The sequence below is a fragment of the Urocitellus parryii genome, chromosome 9, assembly GCF_045843805.1.
Source record: "Urocitellus parryii isolate mUroPar1 chromosome 9, mUroPar1.hap1, whole genome shotgun sequence".
NCBI classification, from domain to species: Eukaryota; Metazoa; Chordata; class Mammalia; order Rodentia; family Sciuridae; genus Urocitellus; species Urocitellus parryii.
Window position 1 is genome coordinate 13898952 of NC_135539.1, and position 19474 is coordinate 13918425.

General features: G+C 54.1%; 1 protein-coding gene across 1 annotated transcript; it reads right to left on the minus strand.

Moving 5' to 3' along the window:
* Nucleotides 1-1743: 1743 nt before the first annotated feature.
* Nucleotides 1744-14674, minus strand: Umod (uromodulin). The gene is made up of 10 exons (XM_077802686.1): nt 14574-14674; nt 12679-13451; nt 12483-12590; nt 10988-11196; nt 9971-10119; nt 7302-7547; nt 4302-4464; nt 3721-3802; nt 2920-2961; nt 1744-1805 (listed from the first exon to the last, which is right to left on the minus strand). Exons 1-10 carry the CDS (start codon nt 14672-14674, stop codon nt 1744-1746), a joined length of 1935 nt encoding a protein of 644 aa, XP_077658812.1.
* Nucleotides 14675-19474: the final 4800 nt, after the last annotated feature.

Consider the following 19474-nt stretch of genomic DNA (forward strand, 5'->3'; position numbering starts at 1 on the left):
TGCTCTAGTCCATCTGTGTTCCTCTGGGCTCTCGGCCACCTCCAAACCTTTCCATAGGCTCTTCCTTCTGCCTGGGTCACTCTGGCCCCGGCTACTTCTTACCGACCACCTCCTCTAGGAAGGCTTCCCTGGCCCCACGGGCTGCCCGGTGCTCCCTTCCTGTGCTCCCAGTCCTCTCAAGGTCAATTCTAATCCTGCTCCATGACCTGATGACCTATCTGTCTCCCTCTGAAGGCTGTGAGATCTTTGTGGACAGGGAGTCTGCCTAACCAGCACCTGGACAAACGGACAACATCTCAGTGCGCCTGCTGCAGACTCTCCCCGGGGAGTAACACCTCCGCCCTGGGGCTGCCCAAGTGCACGGCAAGGACCCCAGACCCTGCCTCTTGGAAAGAAGAGGGAAGAAGAACTCATTCTGTGGTCCTCTCTCCCCTCTGGTTTGGGGCCTTGTTTTGACTTTCCTTGGCCCAGACTTTTCCTGTATTTTCTCTTGCACCCGAGTCACACGGTGGCTGAGCCTGCGTGTGGTCAGCGAGCCCAGTGACCCGGCTGAGCGTGGCCGCCTTCCTGCGTAAGTTCTGAGATAAGAGGGTCTTCCGTCCGCCGTGGCTCGCAGACGCACACGTGTGGCCTTCCCGGGACCAGCCAGGCCTGGGCCCCTCTGGAAAGGCCCAGCTGGGGTCAGGGAAGCAGCTGGGCCCGGACACACGGTTCCCAGCGGCCTCAGGGTTCTCTGGCCCCTTGGCACAGAAGTGCAGAGGCCCTGGGGACAGCTGCCTCTCCGGGTCCCAGCCACCTCTGGGCTTCTGCCTGGGCCTCCTGAAGGGTCCCCTCTCAAACGTCCCCTGCCAGTGGGGGGATGGGCCTGCGCACCCACGGCCCAGGTGGCCCTGGAAATTGGTCTCCGACTTCTGGGTTGGGAGGGACCTGCGTCCAGGGAACGGAGGGGGCCCCACGGGTGTGACGGGCAGCTCCTGAGGATGGGGGGGCCCTGGAGGCGGGGCCTGTGTCTGTCTATCCACAGGGGCTTTCCAGCTCCTGGCCCCGAGGACAGGCTTCAAAGTCCGCCCCTTGCGAACCCAACAAACCCCTCCACGCCTGGTCACCCCCAGCCACGCAGGGGCAGCCGCTGACCTCCCCGGAATGCCCTGTTCACGCTGGCTCTCTCCCACCAGAGGCTGCAGGGGGCAGGGCTGGGTCTGACTTGCTCACTGCCCTGGTGTCTCCCCTGGAGCCGCAGCATCTGAGCATGGTGCCTGGCACATAGCAGCAGCTCAGAAAACGCCTCTTGAATCAATGAACGGATGGATGAGCTGCAGGGAGGGCGTCGCGAGTCTCCTCTAAGGTCGCACAGCAGAACCCAGGTTGGACCCGGTTTCTCTGAGCGAGCTGTGAGCTCCATAAGGACAGGGCCTGGTCTGCTCCTCCTCCTCACAGGACCCTCCGTGCCCCCAGACAGCACCTACGTGTAGTAGGTGCTCGGCAAATACTTGTTGAGTGAATGAACGACCTCAAAGGCAGATCTTTCAGAAGGATTATTGGCCACTCTCTTGAGGGAAACGGGGGCCTCGTGTACAGACACGTCACAGGCCCCATTTACAGCGCAAGCAGCATGCACAGACCCAGGCCAGGAGTCAAGGGCAGAAAGCGCGAGCAGGTCACACCAGCGGGGGCTCCCTTTTCCAGGGCTGGAGCGCCCACCTGCGCCTCCCCTCCCGGCCGGCAGGAAGTGGGCTCCGTCCGTCAATGAAATGTCAGGGTCAAGGCCACGGAGACCAGCGGAGGCAGCCAGACCTTCAGGAGCTCTGAAACAAGAGCAATTACAGAAGCGCCGCTAGAAATGTTGGGATTCTGTACGAATCCACACCCGAGGCCTCTGATAGACTGACCGGCGAGAAAAGGACGCCGAGGAGCGGTCAGAAACAGGGAGTTTTCTCCTATCTGCTCAGAAGACTAGTGAGGAAAAAAAAAAGGCACCCATTTGGGGTAGAAAAATAGGAAGATGTGTCTTCCCAGGTGGGCTGACTTGAAAAAGGCAGGCCATCCTCCGGCTGCAGGCTTGGTACCCGCTCCACAGGGCACTCTTATGCAGTGCCCAACCTGCTCAACCATCCTTAGAGACCCTGGAGGCTATTTACAGAGGGCAGGTCTCTCTAGAACACCCTGCCCCCCCCCAACTCCAAGTTCACTAATACTGGGTTGGACTAGAGCTCAGGTTAAACAGGCTGGTGTGGCAACCCCCGTGGATCCTGGTGCCAGGAGCCAAGAAAGGCAATGGGTGCAGAGAGTCTCTCTCCATGTCTCTTGCAGACAATTCAGGAACCTCAAAAATCAAGGGCCTCGAGACACTCTTCTTTGTGGTCAGAAAGCTGAAAAACGAGTTTGTGTGTGTGTGTGTGTGTGAGAGAGGGGGTGGGTGCTCACCGCAGCACTAATCATGGTTCTTGGCACATAATGGAACTCAACAAATATTTGTCACCTGTCAGGTGAATCCCGTAAAAGGTGTTAGAGGTGAACCCAAGAGGAAGCGCCCGGGGGCAGGTCTGGAGCATGCATATGGGTGCAAGTGTGTGTGTGTGTGGAGTGGGTAACAGGTGTACGTGTGAATGTGCAAACGTATGTGCATGCAACTGAAGGTGCCTGTGCTTCTGAGTGTGCAAACGTGGGTGTGCACGTGACCTCAGGTGTGTGTGCAGCCACATTGCGACCAGTGGCCGAGTGCGCCTGGGTCCCTGGGCACTGTCTCGAGGCAGCAGGAGTGAGGTGCCCATGTCAGGCCCCAGGTCCGGGCATGTCCGTAGGGAGCATCCTCTTCCGGGCTCAGCTGGGTAGGCCAGGCTCTGCGGCTCCCCTGGGCCCAGGCAGAAACCCCAGAGGGCGTTCTGCAGCAGGTCTCTGTGCAGGAAGGACCCAACTTACCCAAGCTCCTGGAAGCAGCCCTGGAGACTGTGGCCTGGACACCTTTGTGGGGGAAACAGAGGGCAGAGCCGTGAACAGAGAAGGCACGAGGCAGCAGGTCTGGCCGGAAACCAGCCCCTTCAATCTGCTCTGCTCCTGGCGGCCAGAGCCATCTTTCTGAAACCCAGGCCTCCTCACATCCCCGCCCTGCTCTGGGCTCTCCCGTGCTTTCAGGAGAAAGGCCTAACATCTTAGCGTGAGCTAAGAGGCCTCCCGTGGCCTGGCTCCCCGACATCAGCTCCTTCCATACGGTTCCCAGCATGCCCGGGCCTCTCTCAGAGGCTGCAGCAGGCTGGGCTCCCTCCTGCCACAGGCCCTTTGCTCATGCTGTACCCACTTCCTGGACTTCCCTCCCTCCTTCCCTGCCCCTCTTAGTGGATGCCACTTCCCTTTCCTAATCTTAGCCTTATTTCTCCCCAGTCCACTGGACGGGTTCCCTTGTCCCTAGAGCTCAGGGATCCTTTTGCATTTTCTTCGCCGCAGAGGGGACAGTTGCAGGCGGACACGTCTATGCGGGGTTATGGGAACAAGGCTCCCTGTCCGCAGGGTTGGTGCTTCTGCCCATCACAGACCCCAAGCACTAGCCCGGGGGCTGGCGCACGGCGGGCACCAAAGACACAGTTATGCAATGAACGAATGAACGAGTGGGACTGCTCCTGGTCCCTCTGTTCCCAGGAGATCCTCAGGAGCTGGACTCTGTCACCTGTCCCCTCCCAGAGAAAGTCCCAGCCAGGAGCCCTGAGGGGGGAGAGGCCGTCTCACCTTTCCGAGTGATGGGACCCAGGTTCAGGACGCGGGAGGAGTCGACGAAGCCCCCACTGCGGAATCGGGCCCTGGAACAGCTCTGCAGGGACGGGGCGACAGAAGGAGCCCTCCGTGAGGGGGGCTGTTGGGACCCCGGCATCGGAGGGCACCCTCCTGCCTGGGCGGGGGCTGAGGAGCAGGTGTGAGATCGGGTCTCACGTCTGTCAGGGTCTCGGGCAAGCCACCTAAATTCTCTGGTCCCCCTGTCCCCGGGGCTGGTGACACGTCCCTTACACCGTCTGTGCCCACGGGAACCTTCCAACAGGTCAGGTGCCCAGTGCTCTGCAGGTGAGATGAGTCGTCCCCTGGCCGGGTGCAGGTCACTGAAAGCAGCCATTTCCCAGCATCTTGGGTTTCCTGCTTGGCCTTGGCCACCCTGTCACCCTGTCACCCTGTCCCTGCTGACCTGGTGCTAATCAGGGAAGCAGCCGGTCATGTTTGCTTTCTCTGGGACCTCTGGCCAGATGCCTCGGGTCATGGGACAGGGGCGCTGGCAGGCTGGCTGGCAGGCTGGCTGGCTGGGGGCGGGGGTGACTCACGGGCTTGCATTTCTCGTTGGCGGTGTCACACAGGTACACCTCACAGTGCAGGTAGACCAGGTCGTAGTTGCCAGCGAACCGGAACATCTGGACGGCGAACCGGCCCTGCGGGGACTCTCCGTTCTCCATCACCTGGATGGTGGGGTCCGCGGTGTGTGGACACCTGACGGTGGGCGAAGGGGAGGGTCTTGTCACACGAAGGGTTTGGTTAAGCAGTGACTCTGGAGCCCAGACTTCCTGGGTTCCCAGAGGGCACCACCACCACCACCTGTCAGCTGTGCAGCCTGGGGAAAGGGACTTCACATCTCTGAGCTTCCAAGTTCCCCCCATCTGTGTACAGCAGGGGATAATAATTGCAGCCCAGGTCGAACGATCGTTGTGAGGATTAGGTTAGTTTATTTTTCCAAGTGCTTCAAACAGGACGTGGCCCTCTGTAGGTGTCATCTGTATTTGATCTGAATGTGATCTAAAAGACAGCACTTTATGATCTGGAAAATGCCCTTCAAGGCTCGTCAGCAGCTCTGTGCGATCTATTGTGCGTCTGTCGCAACGATGCAAACGTCAGAGGTGCCAAGTGTCACTGACCAAGCTGAAGTGTGTGCACCTGTCCGTAGGCGTACACAAGGACACCGAAACGCACTTACAGCCCCCAAATGGCACACGCAGAGACTCTCACCGTCGGGAGGTGTGGACAAACTGGGACAGGCAAACTGGGTGGCCCCTCTGCTATTTCCCCACTTATTTCTCAAAGTTTGATTTAGAAGACAGGACGAACGTGACTTCGAGAACTGAGAAAGGGACTTGTGGGGACGGCAGTCTCTACCCTGTGTGCCCCGGAAGTCAGATCTGACCCTGAAACCACAAACTGCTCTTGGCAGAATGAAAGCAGCCCCATCTCCCAAAAAGCAGAGAGAGGTGTCCCCCATGGCCAGTGACCACCCAAGGACACCCCCCCCCCGCCAAGCAAGGCACCCAAGTGTCCTCTCCAGCAAGTGTCCAAGTGTCCAACTTTTAATCCACTTACATATTTTGATGAAATATATTCATTCCCTAGAATCTTTAGATCAGGACCACAACTGTCAATCACCTTCCGCCACTAATAGAACAGGATCAAACAAACGACACGGTCAACAAGAGAGCGCTAGACACTTTGATTAGACACTGTTCATCGCACAGAGAGCTAAAGCAGACTTAGGCGCTCTTTTTTATTGCAAAGGGATATTCCTAGTAACAGAGAACATCTGATTAGCACCTGACTGAGACTCTCCCCTTTGAAACCGGAATAGGTCAGACATGACCCCTTAGGATGCTTTCTCTGATTGTGCTATTAAAATGGCAAACATGGCCAGGGCGCGGTGGCGCACAACTCATCCCAGTGGCTCGGGAGGCTGAGGCAGGAGGATCACGAGTTCAAAGCCAGCCTCAGCAAAAATGAGGCCCTGAACAACTCAGCGAGACTCTGACTCTAAATAAAATGCAAAATGGGGCTGGGGATGTGGCTCAGTGGTCGAGTGCCCCTGAGTTTAAGCCCCAGGACCCCTGCACCAAAATGGCAAGCACCCTTCATTTTCCACAGCCTTTCTCCACTAACATACTACAGATTTCACTTTCATTTACTTGTTGATCTCCCCTTCAGAATATAAGCCACGCAAGAGCAGAGCGTTTAGTCTCTTTTACTCACTGCAGAATGAGAGCCCTGCACACAGGGAGCCTCCAGGGTATCTGTTCTATTTGTGGATGAAATGCTCTTGCTCATGGACAGGGTCACAGTTTTCTAAAGCCTCTTGAGTAAAAGGCAGCACACCTGTGTCTTCCCATTTCAACTGGTCCTTGGCTAACAGCGCCTGCTCCTCCTGGCTCCGGGCCAGGTGCCAGGCTGCCGGTGGCTCTGGTCCTGCCTTTCCATCAGGAAAGGAGCCGTTTGGTGCTCTGGGGACGCTCACGCAACCCGCCTCAAATGTAATGTTTTAAAAAGCATGCAGTAAAATATTTTAAAGATTATATAAGAAACTAAATGGTAGCACATTTCTTAAAATATTAGAACCTTTGATATATACTTTACACATTTGCATAGATATTATATATAAATATTTTTTGCTCATATATATTTGATAATGCATTAAATGGTAAGGTCCAGTGGAAATTCTAGTACTATAGTAACTAAAAAGTATTGATGAGTAGGACTGCGAATTGGTGCAACTACTCTGGAAAGCAGAATGGAGATTCCTCAGAAAACTTGGAATGGAACCACCATTTGGCCCAGTTATCATCCTCCTACTATCCAAAGGACTTAAAATCAGCATACTACAGCGACGCAGCCACACCAATGTCTGTAGCAGCTCAATTCACAATCGCTAAACTATGGAGTCAACCTTGGTGTCCTTCAACAGATGAATGGATAAAGAAATTGTGATATAAATACACAATGGGATATTACTCAGCCTTGAGGAAGAATGAAATTATGGCATTTGCCTGTAAATGGATAGAGATGGAGACTATCATACTAAGCAAAATAAACCAATCCCTCCAAACCAAAAAACTGTTTTCTCTGATATGTGGATGCTAATTCACAACAAGGTGTGTGTGTGGGGGGGAGCTAGGGAAGAATAGAGGTACTTTAGGTAGAGGGGAGTGAAGGGAGGAGAGGGGGTGTGGGGGTAGGAAGGATACCCCAGAAGGAATTGTCCATTATCACCCTATGGACATATGTGATTCTACATTATACAACCAGGAGGAGGAGAATTTATACTCCATCTATTATGCTGTATCTGAGTGCATTCTACGGTGCAATTAGATCATATAAAATGCATCCAGGAACACCATCAGTCTCTTCTTCGTAACTCTTCTTTGCTTTTTTCTTTTCCTGGTCTACATTCCCGATGGAATGCCACATTTTAGCTCGAGGACAATGAATATAAAGATGCACTTTTCACCCATCCAGGCCCACAGACCTCCCCGAGCCCCACCCATGGCGGCCCCCACCTGGGAGCCCTTGCCTACCTGTCCTGGATGATGAAGTATTTCAGGGGGTCTGTGGCATTGCCACTGGGAGTGGCATAGCAGTTGGTCATCAGCAGGGCAAACCGGGACACGTCCCCTCCATCCAGCATGGTGCCCACGTAGAGGAAAGCCTCAGTGGACAGAGCCACGGAGGGGCCCTGGTAGGGCCGCGTGTAGGCCGAGCTCTGGAAGAGCGCCATGCGCACGGTGAACTCGCCCGTGCCACCCACGCTGATGTTCAGGGCGCTGCGGGCAAGAGCGGCTGGTCAGGGGACCCGGCAGGGGCGGCCACAGAGGGCGGCCCTGCCTGCTCAGCCTGCCTGGAAAGTCCCTGACAGTTCTCTGCATCTTTGTCCAGCAGCTGGACCGCAAGCCACTCACCATGACTTTGCAAAGTTCGACAAGCAAGCAGGGGTCACCTTGGGGTCTGGTTACAATGCAGGTTCTGATTGGGTGGGTTCAGGGTGGAGCTCAAGGTTCTGCACGTCTACCAAGTTCCCGAGTGGTGTGACTCGGCACATCTGTAGACGGTATCTCGAGTGACATACCCGGTCCCTCTCTCAGTGACCTGTGCTACAACCCTGGGACCTTTCAAGATAACGAATTCAAACATATAAAATGTATCGATGCATCGAGCAACTTCTGGAGGAAAGCACCTGGAACAGCAGGTGAGACGTGAGGGCTCACAGGGTCCTGCAGACCCGGGTCTCAGCTCCTGGTGAAGTTCTGACCTATGTCAGAAGACGGGGTTTTATAAAGGGTTTATTTTGTGACCTCATTGAAAACAGTCATGCTAATGTGAACTTCACTGGGTGAGCCTTCAAAGGACACTGTCACATGAAATAAAGTATGACAATACCCAGGAAGTTGGAGCTCAATCACAGGTGAGATTTCTAGCTCAAACCCAAACAAGGTCTGATCACAAGAGGTGTCGCCCTGGCACCTCCCAGGCCTAGGACGGGACCAGGTTGCTGCAGGACACTCCTTGTCCACGTGGTGCTCCTGTCAACGGCCTGCTGTGAGCCATCTTCTTCCTCCAAGTCAGCCACACACCCTCAACTGAGCCCCGAACCCTTCCCTGAGTCTGGCTGGCCCAGAGAACAGGTCACCCCGGGAAAGCTTCAAAGTGCTGGTCACCGTCGGGCAGGGGCGCTCCACCTGCTGTTTGAATCCCAGCTCTGCCACCTACTAGACTTTACAACTTTGGGTAAATGACTCAAACTTGTCTGAGCCACAATATCCACATCAGTAGAAAAGAGGAGGAGGAGGAGGAGGGGGAAGAGGAGGGGGAAGAAGGGGAGGAGGAGAGGGAGGAGGAGGAGGGGAGGAGGAGGGGGAAGAGGGGGAGGAAGGGGAGGAGGAGGGGGAGGTGGAGGGAGGGGGAAGAGGGGGAGGAGGGGGAGGGGAGGAGGAGGGGGAAGAGGGGGAAGAAGGGGAGGAGGAGGGGGAGGTAGAGGGAGGGGGAAGAGGGGGAGGAGGGGGAGGGGAGGAGGAGGGAGAAGAGGGGGAGGAAGGGGAGGAGGAGGGGGAGGAGGAGGGAGGGGGAAGAGGGGGAGGAGGAGAGGGAAGGGGAGGAGGAGGGGAGGAGGAGGGGGAAGAGGGGGAGGAGGGGGAGAGGAGGGGGAGGAGAGGGGGAATATCTACATTCCTTAGGGCTATGATTTTAATGAGATGGTCGGTGTACAGACCTGACATATAGTAAGCTCTAATTATGAATATGGCTATCCATGTTCCCAATGTTGGCATCCTTGGCCTGTGATTCATCCTATTTGAAGATTTTTCCATTTTATTTAGCAACAGGATTTTTCTCTTTTAAAAAAAAAATTAGTAAAACTAGCCAGGAATAGTGGCACTAGCCTGTCATCCTAGTAGCTCAGGAGGCTGAGGCAGGAGGATCTCGAGTTCAAAGCCAGCCTCAGCAAAAGCAAGAGGCCCTAAGCAACTCAGTGAGACCCTGTCTCTAAATAAAATACAAAATAGGGCTGAGGATGGGGCTCAATGGTCTAGTGCCCCTGAGTTCAATCCTTGGTACCAAAAAAAAAAAAAAAAAAGAGGAGTAAAACCTCATGTGGTGCCCATCCTGGGGGGGATTCTCTGGCTCACCTCTATAAGCAACCCCCACCCCACCAAGGCACCTCCAAAGAGCATTATTCTCTGTAGTCAGACATCTTCAATTTATAGAGAAGGGAAACTGAGGTCAAAATTTGGGATTTGCCCAAAGTCCCACCGCAGGGCTGCACTGAGACCCCCTCTTCCTCCCTCCTTTCTAAAAGGCCAGAGACTCTACTATTTGATTCACGTCTGCAGGACACTGCTGTCCTCCTAAGAAAAGTAGTACAAGTACTGTCCAATCCCTGGCTGACATCCAGAGGGGCTGGATGACATACCCGGTCCTTCTTCTTCTTCCTCAGGGGGCTGACAACCAGACCTGCCCCAGGGGGACCCGGGCTGTGGGCTCCCCAGAGCAAACTGGTCAAAATACACCAGAGGCCGGATTTGGATCTGGGCTCCAGGGTTCCTCGCTGGGGCCCTTCCACTAAGCAACCCCTGACTCCCTGTCCCCAAACCCAGCTCCTTGGGGGTAGCAGGTACCAGGGCAGAAGAGTTGGGTGAGGAAGGGGTTGTGGGTGGGGCCGTCCAGGCATAACTGGAGGCCCTGCCGGCCACACCTGACCATGGGCTGCAGGGAGGTCTTCAGGCTGACGAGCATGTCCAGCGGGTAGGAGCAGGCGAAGTTGATTTTGATGTTGACGTCGCGGATGATGATCTCATTGGCCAGGTAGAGGGTGTTGCTGTAGGTGGCATGGGTTTCGTTCCTCTGTGTGGGAGGGCGAGGAGTGGGAGAGAACCAAGAGAATCTTAGACTTTGATGCTGAAACAGGTTGTCTCCGGCCACCTGCCAGCGGCCTTCCCAGTCTCTGTGATTAAGAGTTAGGACAGCAGTGAGCATCCGTGAGCACATGTCACATGCCAGACCCTGAGCTACATGCTCTTCCACGTTACTGAATTAGTCCCCTGATGAGCCTAGGAGGCAGAGCTGCCACAGCCCTGCTTGGTGAAAGAGGAGACAGAGGTTCCGAGTGACTGAAGCGCACAGCCCGGGGGGAGCTAGGAAGCCGGCCTCTCTCCAGTAGCCCATGCTTCCTAGCAAGTCGTCACAACGGAATTTCACCTCGAGACCTTGGCAAATGACAATTATTTACTTTCTTCTTTTCTTTTGCTTTCAGGGGATTAGAGAGGCAGGAAGAAGCAAATGCTTCTCACTCAAACCTTTTTACCTCTGCATCCCATCAGATGAGGCCTCTGTGGGCAAGGTCCTGGGTCTCTAAGTACCCTGCCTCCCAGGGCCACTAGAAACCAGCAGACTTGGCTTCTGATCCCAACGCTGACCCCTGCTGGCCGAGAGTAATCACTGCCACCGACCCTACTTTTCCCATCTGTAAAATGGGCAATGATCACCTGGATCTCCTCTGTATTTGAAGGTAAGTAACATTTATTCAGGGCTTACTAAGTGCCAGCCACTTCAGACGCATTGATGGTGACTCACTGAGTCCTCTCAACAATCTGGTGAGCTCCGATTTAGTCACAGGCCACATCACTCGCCCATGCTCACACACCTGCTAAGTGGTAGACCTGGGGCGTGACCAGGCAGTGTCTGACCCTGCCCCAGGGGGACCCGGGCCTACCATCAACACCGTCCCGCAGGGGCCATCCTGGGCGGGGGTCACCACAGACATCCAGTCCCGCTCGCCCTTCTCCCTGAAGCCAGAGCAGTGGCTGTCCCGCAGGTACATGAAGACCTTGTCGAAGCCCAGGCTCTTCAGCTGGCACTTGCCCAGGGACACCTTGATGTCATTGGCCCCACATTCCAGCTTGCGCTCCAGGTAGGAAATGTCTGAAAAAAAGTCAGGAAGGACAGGGTTTGGGGCTTGTGTCTGCAGTTCAGGTGCCCAGCAGTCCCCAAGGGTCAGGCTGAGGTGGCTGGACTGGGGACCAGCTGGGGATGCTGCACCTTGGAGCATCTCTTGGAGAGACGGGGACACAGACTGCATCTGAGTACCCATGCATGGGTCCAAGGGCCAACCATGCAGCCCACGTTCCCCGAAGGGGGGGTTGTACACAAAATATGGTTTGCTTTGGGGGAGGTCTTTGGTGGTCCAGCATTAAATAGTATTGAATCCAATTTTTAAAAAGAAAAGTAAAAGTCAACTGCAGTTTCTTTCCAGTCTCTCTACCTGAAGGGGACAGTCCTCACTTACTGCTAATGTCTTTATTACTATGTACTTGTGGCTTTTCCCCTTAAGCGGGGAGCAGGCCTTAGGCTCAGCAGTGACAGCCAGCTAGAATTTTCACCGGCTAAAGTACATCTTAATTTTTCAGTGTTTTTATAAAATTACTGCGATCATTGCAATAACTTTCTTTTCTGTTGATTTGTTTTGACAGGTAACTTTCTCAAGTAGGCGTTGCTAAGCGGCCAACACAGAGGTGACCACCAACATCCCAAATGAATCTGGAGACGAGATGCAGGCCATTTGAAGAAACCTGGGTTTAATAGTGAAATTCATCCGTTGAAGGGCACCTAGGTTGGTTCCAGAGTTTACAATATGTCAAAATGCATTCCACTGCCACGGATCACTACCATGTCTAATAAGAACAAATAAAAATATATAAAATAATAAGAAAATTCACAGCATAGGTGGTACTTGGAGAAAGCAGAATTGGAAAATTGGCACTGGGTTGTGATAGAAATCATGACAAGCCTGGAAGACACTAGCCATCTCCAATAATTGTTATATGAAGAAACTGAGGCTTGGAGTCGGCCAGTGCCCTGCCCAAGATCCCAAGCTGGTCAATAGATAGCGGGGCCTGAACTGCAATGCCACAGGTGGCTTGGGTGGCCTCTGGTTACATGGTGGCAGCAACTTGTATGTCCACTGCAGGGTGGGGGACCTCAGAAAGAAGGATGAGTGTGAGGTCCCTTAAGAAGGATGAGTGTGAGCTTTGGGACCAAGTAAAATAGCACAGGGAGCCAGTTTTAATGAGTGTTAGGGGAACTCTCCTTTTCAGATTGGATATGTGTCCCCTGGGTTATAACCACAGCTCCCCACACACCAGGGAGAGTGCCCCTCCCCCAGTCTCTGATACTTTCTCAACAAACCACCTCCGCTCCGCTGTCCTTACCAGTGATGTTGAAGTCCTGTCTGCACTGGCAGCGCCACCTGCCGTTATCCGATATGCAGTCCTCGTCCCCACTGCACTCCTCGCACGTGCCCTCCACGGAGCTGGGATCTGCAGGACCACAGGGGACAGACAGCGGGTCAACAAAGACACACCCCATTCCCCTGTCTAGGAGCCGGCGAGGAGGGGCGCAGCTCACCTGTGCAGTAGGCCAGGTGGCACTCGGGGGCCGCCGTCAGGTGGTAGACGTAGTAGCCACCGGCACAGGCCTTCACCTGGATGGGCGTGTCCCACAGGCAGCAGTGACCGCTCCAGTGCGCACAGGCTGTGCGGTTCACGATGCCCTCGTCGCTGGACGGGTGCGTGCCGTTGAGCCACATGGGCGCAGCCGTGTTGCAGCGCAGGATCGGCACGCAGGTCTCTGCCAGGCGCATGCCACCCGGGCCCACAAAGCGGTACCAGCCGCTCAGGTCCGTGTCGCAGGTGTACCCAGCCCCGTACTCGGTGCTGCGCCAATATTCGTCCAGGATGCGGTGCGCCTGGCACGGATCGGCGCACACCAGCTGGTCCCCCTCGGGCACGCAGTCCAGCCCTGGGCCGCAGGAGCCCGGGGAGCACTCGCAGTGCCATCCGTCGCCCCCGTAGCCCTCGGGGCACATGCACAGGTAGCTGCCCTCCACGTTGACACAGGTGGCCAGGGCGTGGCAGCGGCTGAGCTCCGGCTCGGCACACTCGTCCACGTCCACGCAGCCCTGCCCTGGCAACAGGCGGAAGCCATCTGCGCAGACGCACGAGTAGGAGCCCAACGTGTTCACGCAGCTGCTGTTGGCGGAGCAGTTGTGCGACCCTGGGATCGTGCATTCGTCGAGGTCCGCGCACACGAGGCCGTCACCGGTGAAGCCCTCCTGGCAGGAGCACGTCGTGACGACCCCGTTCTCCGTGCAGGTGGCATTGCTGTGACATTCAGAGCACCTCCCTGTATCCAGAAAAGACCAGCCTCAGAGCGCGAGCAGCTGGGCTAATGGTCAACCAAAGATCCCCACCCTGCGCCCAAGAGAACCGATGTTCGCTCCAAAACAGACCTGTCACCTCCCCTGGCAATGTTAAGCTCATTGTCTACCTTAAGCATCGCCTTCAAGTTGTGTCTTCCTGACACACCGCCCCACATCCAAAGGAAAAAGCACAGGATCCCCCATACGTTTCTAGAACCTGCTGCCCCTTGGTGGATTTTGCCCATTTTGTGCCTTCTGTCCAAGGCTCCTTTCCTGCTGGATGAGCTTTTATCAAGACACTGCTCAGTGTTGCCTGCTCTCTGAAGACCTCCCCAAGTCCACCTGGCAGGGCTGTTGTACTTTGTTCCTCCACCACAAAAATAATAGTTTAAAAAAAAAAAGCTGTTGTTTAGTGAGCATTTACTACATGCCAAGTAACAGGATATACACTTTTCATTCATTGTCTTCCTGAATCCTTCCCAGCGGCTCCTTGGGATCTGCTTTTATTTATCTTTATCTTAAAGATGAGGGAACTGAAGTTCAGAAAGATTAAGTCACTTGCTCAGTTGGGAACAGCAGAGCCATGACATGCACGCAGATGGCAGGGCCAGAGCGTGGGCTCTTAACTACGGCCCAACAATCGTATTTGCTGTGCTCCAAAGAGAGGCTGAGAGTGGGGTGAGGGCGGTGCGCAACCCAGGGAACAACCTCTGAGGGTTGAAAGGGGAGGTGTTTGGGGGTCGCCCGGGTGTCTGCAAATCCCCCGTTTGGTGGAGTGTGCTTCTGACTCTAGTCAAGTGCTGGAAAGTCCTCGCGATGCTCTAGCCCCTTGCTTCCCAGTGTGAGGTCCGAGGACCACAGTGTCAGCATCACCGGGGAGTTTGGTAGACATTCAGAGTGCCAGGCCCCGCTGCAGACCTATGGAACCCAATTGCATTTTAGCAGATTTTCCAGGGGAGTCCCGTGCACTTCACAGTCTAAGAAATGGACCTAGAATAAAGACTATGGAAATCCCAGGCAAGAGAGGGGAGGGAGAAGGAGCGCTTCCTCAAAGGGCGCATTGCAGCACGACTCACGCATGCGCACATGCGCGCACACGCACCACTTACTTGCTTCGGAGGAGTCGGTGGCTACAGCTCTGAAGAACCAAGCAGTTGCCACTGTGACCATCAGCCACCAGGTCAGAGAGAACAGACGGCCCATCCTTTCTGCTCTTCCCGGCTGCTTCTGGTCCTGGGAACAGCTGCCCGAGGGCAAAGATGGGTTGGCCCCTTGGGGTTTCTGCCCTGATGCCGGAAGTCTTGTGATCACAGATGGTGGGACAAATGCAGGACCTGAGTCCCCTCTCTGTACTCGGGAGGAAAGCCTTGGTTGTACCTTGTGCGACTCCCGGATGAGCCATTTATGTGGACTACAAATATGTGCCATGTGACAGCCCCTAGCTTTGGTGGGGTTTCCTCTCTGCTGTGGCACCCTCACTCCCACCCACAACCCACCCTTGGTTCCCAAGTCTCAGCGCATTGCACATTTTGAAGAACTGAATCTCTCACCTGGAGCACCAAGTGGCAAGAAGCGGTAGTGTTCTGGACTCACCACCCACCTTACCCGAGGCAGCTCTGGATCTTAACAGCCAGCTCCCGATGCCCTGCCTGGAAACATTGAACTGACTCAGAGCCATTCAGCAAACACTTATTGAGTAGCTACTATGTACCAACAGGGAGCTAGGTGCCAAGGAGAACAAGGAACATGATAAGTCCATGTCTCCATTGCAACTCAAGTATAGTAGGGAAATGTCCTGAGATAAGCAAAGGTTGATGAGAGATGATCAACCTTCACAACACAGCACCATGTTTCTAGAGTGGTCACTTATTATGTCACCCAGTGGGTGAAGTAATCCTAGGTGGATGCTAAATCCCAATTCTTACTAGGCCTGCAATGGTGGTTCAAGTCCCTGTGCTGCCAGTCACTACCAGTGTGACCTTGGGCAAGGTATGTCAGTCTGCTAAGACTGGATTTTCTCATTTTTGAAGTGGGGATCACTGCTTCCAGAAATTGTGCCAAGTTAAGTTATGAGAAGTCCCTGTCCTCAAAGAACTCGCATTCTAGAGCCATGTTTTCTAGACCTTTGTGACTAAAGTATGCCATAAGGAAAAGATGTTATGTCCTGATTCAGGGCAGTTGCTCCTATGTGTGCATGCAGACACACACACACACACACACACACACACACACACACACACAATCAATCCAAGTTTTGTCAAACTATTCTTATCCTTACCGTGCACTGCTTGCTGGATATATTCTATTGCTTAATTAAAAGGAATTTCATGTTTGCTCATTACCATATCCCCAGTGCCTGGTACACAGTAGGTGCTTAGCTAATACTCATCAAATGCATGAAAAATAACTCTGACCCCCAGGGTCCAAACACTTGACTTTCTCACCCACCTCCCTCAAATAGAAGGGAAGCCAGCAGAAAACGAAATGGGGAGATGCTGGGCCAGGAGAAGACAGCCACAGGGTGCCTTACCTGAAGCAGAGGGAAGGGCTGGTCCAGGCACAAGTGTGTGCCCAGTGTGTGCCTCCTATTTATACACACATGGCCCCTGGTGGGCACTCTCTCCTCCAATTAGTCTCTGGTTCAGTTCCTTGAGAACGTTTCCTTGGGGGTGGGGGGAGTCTGCTTTTTCCTTTGGCAACATGTTGGCCTGTTCCAAACTGTGAGGTGGTTGTTTGTCCCCTAATAATTGGAGACACCAAGTGACTGACCTTGGGGTCCCCCTGTGCCTGGAAATACAAGGTCTCTGTTCTGCACCTTTTGACATCCAGAGATTCCTGGGTTAGACATTAACTGGGCAGGCAGGGCCTGGACTTTTTCTTGGTCACTGACAAGGACGAGGTGGACCCAGGGAGTCAGGCCAATGCCAGTCCCTGAAGCCAGCCTGCATGAGGGTAAAAGGACTGCTGGCTGCCCTTGCTGGGATGGGTCCCCGTCCTGGGAGGGCTCCTTCCCTGTTCTCCGTCCTCACCAGATCAGCCTCCTCCTCCAGGGTCCACACATGGGCAAGAGACGGGCCGAGAATGGTAGGAAGTCAGACCAGGATATCCTGGACCCAGCCCACTCTGAAACATGGAGATCTGAATTCCCATGTGCAGAGGGAGTCCTTGGGCCGTGGAATGACTTTATGGTTTAAATAGACTGACTTTGGAGTCAGCCAGTCTGAATCCTAGGTCTGCCGCTATCATGTCTGCTCATTACCATGTCCCCAGTGCCTGGTCCATAGTAGGTGCTTAACTAATATTCATCAAATGCATGAAAAAATAATAACTCTGACCCCTGCAGATCCATTTCTTTCTTTTTTGGGGGGTGGGGGGTACCAGGAATTGAACTCAGAGCCACTCGACCACTGAGCCACATCCCCAGCCCTATTTTGTATTTTATTTAGAGACAGGGATCTCACTGAGCTGCTTAGAGCCTTGCTTTTGCTGAGGCTGGCTTTGAACTCGCCATCCTCCTGCTTCAGCCTCCCGAGTTGCTGGGATTACAGGCATGCGCCACGGAGCCCGGCTCATTTCTTAATCTTCCTGAACTCGTTCTCCTTGTCCACAACAGGTGACCGCCCATCTCCCTGAGAGACAGTGGTAGTTAACGGAGATGACGCAAGTGAAGGCACCCAGGGACGATTTCATTCATGGAAATTCTACAAATGCTGCTTTGCCCGTGGACAGTCACAGAGGCAGAAAATGGCCTGAGTCGTTGGGAGCCACATCTCCTGACCCTGTCCCTTGTGGATGGCAACTCAAAAATCAGTGGCAGAGAGGATGTCATCATGATGAGAAAGAATGCCTGTGAACTTGGGCTGAACAGGAAATAGAACCCCGGCCTCCTCCCTGACTTCTGGGGGATTTCCTTCCTCTGTCCATGTACTAGTCCTTGGCACTGGGACAAACACCTTAGGATAATTTCACAGGAGTGAATTTTCTGAGTCAAAAAAGTTGGCACAGCACGAAGACTACGGGTACCTCTTCCCAAACAGCACCCCACAGCGGTGTCCAAAAAGTAATTGCCAGTCCCCACCTGGGGACTCACCAGCTCTGGGCCTGGCTTCCATTTATTTTGGCCAAAAAGATAAGAGGTATCTCATCATGGCTCACTTTCGCAGCCCTTGGACGACGAGGGATGTTATCACCTCTTTGTTTGTTGAATTACCATTTACTCTTCTTTCTAGAACCATTTACTCTTCTTTCTAGAACCAGCGGTCGGTAGCCCGTGCCTTTCTGACGAGGTCCATGCGCACTAGGCTGGGTGTCCTTGAGGGGTTCAAAGCTGGCGACTCCAGGGGTTTCTGGAGATGACAAAGTGAGACAAAGGGGCGTTGGGGCTGGAATCTGTTCCCAAGTGTCACAGTGTTTTCTAGTTTCTGTGTTTGATCTGCCACCCCTTGGTGCCTTCCCGACTGTGACAATCCCCGCTGGGGACAGCTAATTTCCAGAGACAGCCATCAGCTTGCTTGCCAGGGGACCTTCCCAGGCTACCCACCGCTCCAGAGCCCGCGTCCGCCTGCCTCATGATGGAGCCTTCGCCTTAGGGGCGCGTTTCCCACTCTGATCACCCCCAGGAGACACCCAGGAACCAGAAAGCTGGGCATGACCCCTGTGCCTCAGGCCCCCCTGGAACTGTGAACACTGGCCAGTCCCTAACCTCTTACCGGCCTCTCCCATTTTTTGCTGTAGACACCCCAATAAAGGCTCTTGCTGCCTGACCCCCAGGTGCTTCGCCGTATGCCTCCCCCCGTCCCCGTTCCCCTCCCCTCCGAGGCCTGGCATGGCCACACCTCTTGGGATCTGTGAGCATAAGAAGCCATCTTTAGATATAATAATATAACCCACCTTTTAAAACGGTAGACATTGTCCTCGCTCGACCCAGCTGGGTCACCCTGCAGTGTCTCCAGGTGGTCACTCGCCCACCCTCCTCAGGTCTCTCCCCTCAGCCACACACTTGAGGACAACATGGTGGACTTCACTGGAGCCCCTGCGCTGTGGCCTCTCATCCAACCCGTTTCCCTACGTCGCTCTTGGGATGAAGGCCCCCTCCTCCTTCCTCTGAAAGATCCTCTCATGACCTTTCCTTCCCTCGATCCCCTGCTCCTGTATCTCTGCTCTCACCCCCTGGTATGTTCACCTCTGCTACCCACTTCTGCAAAAACAGTCCTTGGATCCCACCCGCCTCCCACCATCTTCTGCCCTCTCTGGGGTTTTCATCACCCAATGTCTTGAATGATTTATGAGCTTATCTCTAGGTCACAGCTGCATAGCCCTTGAGCAGCCAGCTCCGTTGCCATTGCTCACCGAGACCATCCAAGACCTCCCTGTTCAAATACGACCAATTTGTTTAATCTTATTTTCAGGTCAAGGTTCACGAAATGCTTTTGAATGAACCTCGCTTGATCTCTTGAAATACTCTTCACTTTCAAACAGGGACAAGAGACTTAATTTTAATCATCGCCACAGCTCTGGCATACAGAGTACTCCTCAGATGTCACTGTGTTGTGTTTTTACATCAGCCACGGGAAACGGTGAATCGCAGCGATCCATGTTACAATCCATGGCAGGTGGGAGGTGGAGGGGGCCACATGCCCAAAGTTCAGAGAGGCTGGGGACCTTTGCCAAGGTGACACAGCTAGTCAATGCTAACTCCAGACTCAAACCTAAACCTCACTCAGATTTAGCCCTCTGATGGACTGTGTTCCTAGAGGGTAACGAACATTCCATGTTCAGCCATAGAAGGTCCTTAGGAGGATTTTAGGTCTTTTCCGGAAGAGGGAAGCTAAGAAATGGAGCGTTGGAAAATTGGTCAGACAGAATACAAGAGATTAGTAGCAGAGGTTAGTAGGTCTTGGGAAGGGGCAGAATATGAGCTAAGGGAGAAGACCTTCCTCATTGAGGGATGTCACCTGCCCCATGCACCTATACCGCGTTCCCCCATCTGAGTCCCACTCTAAG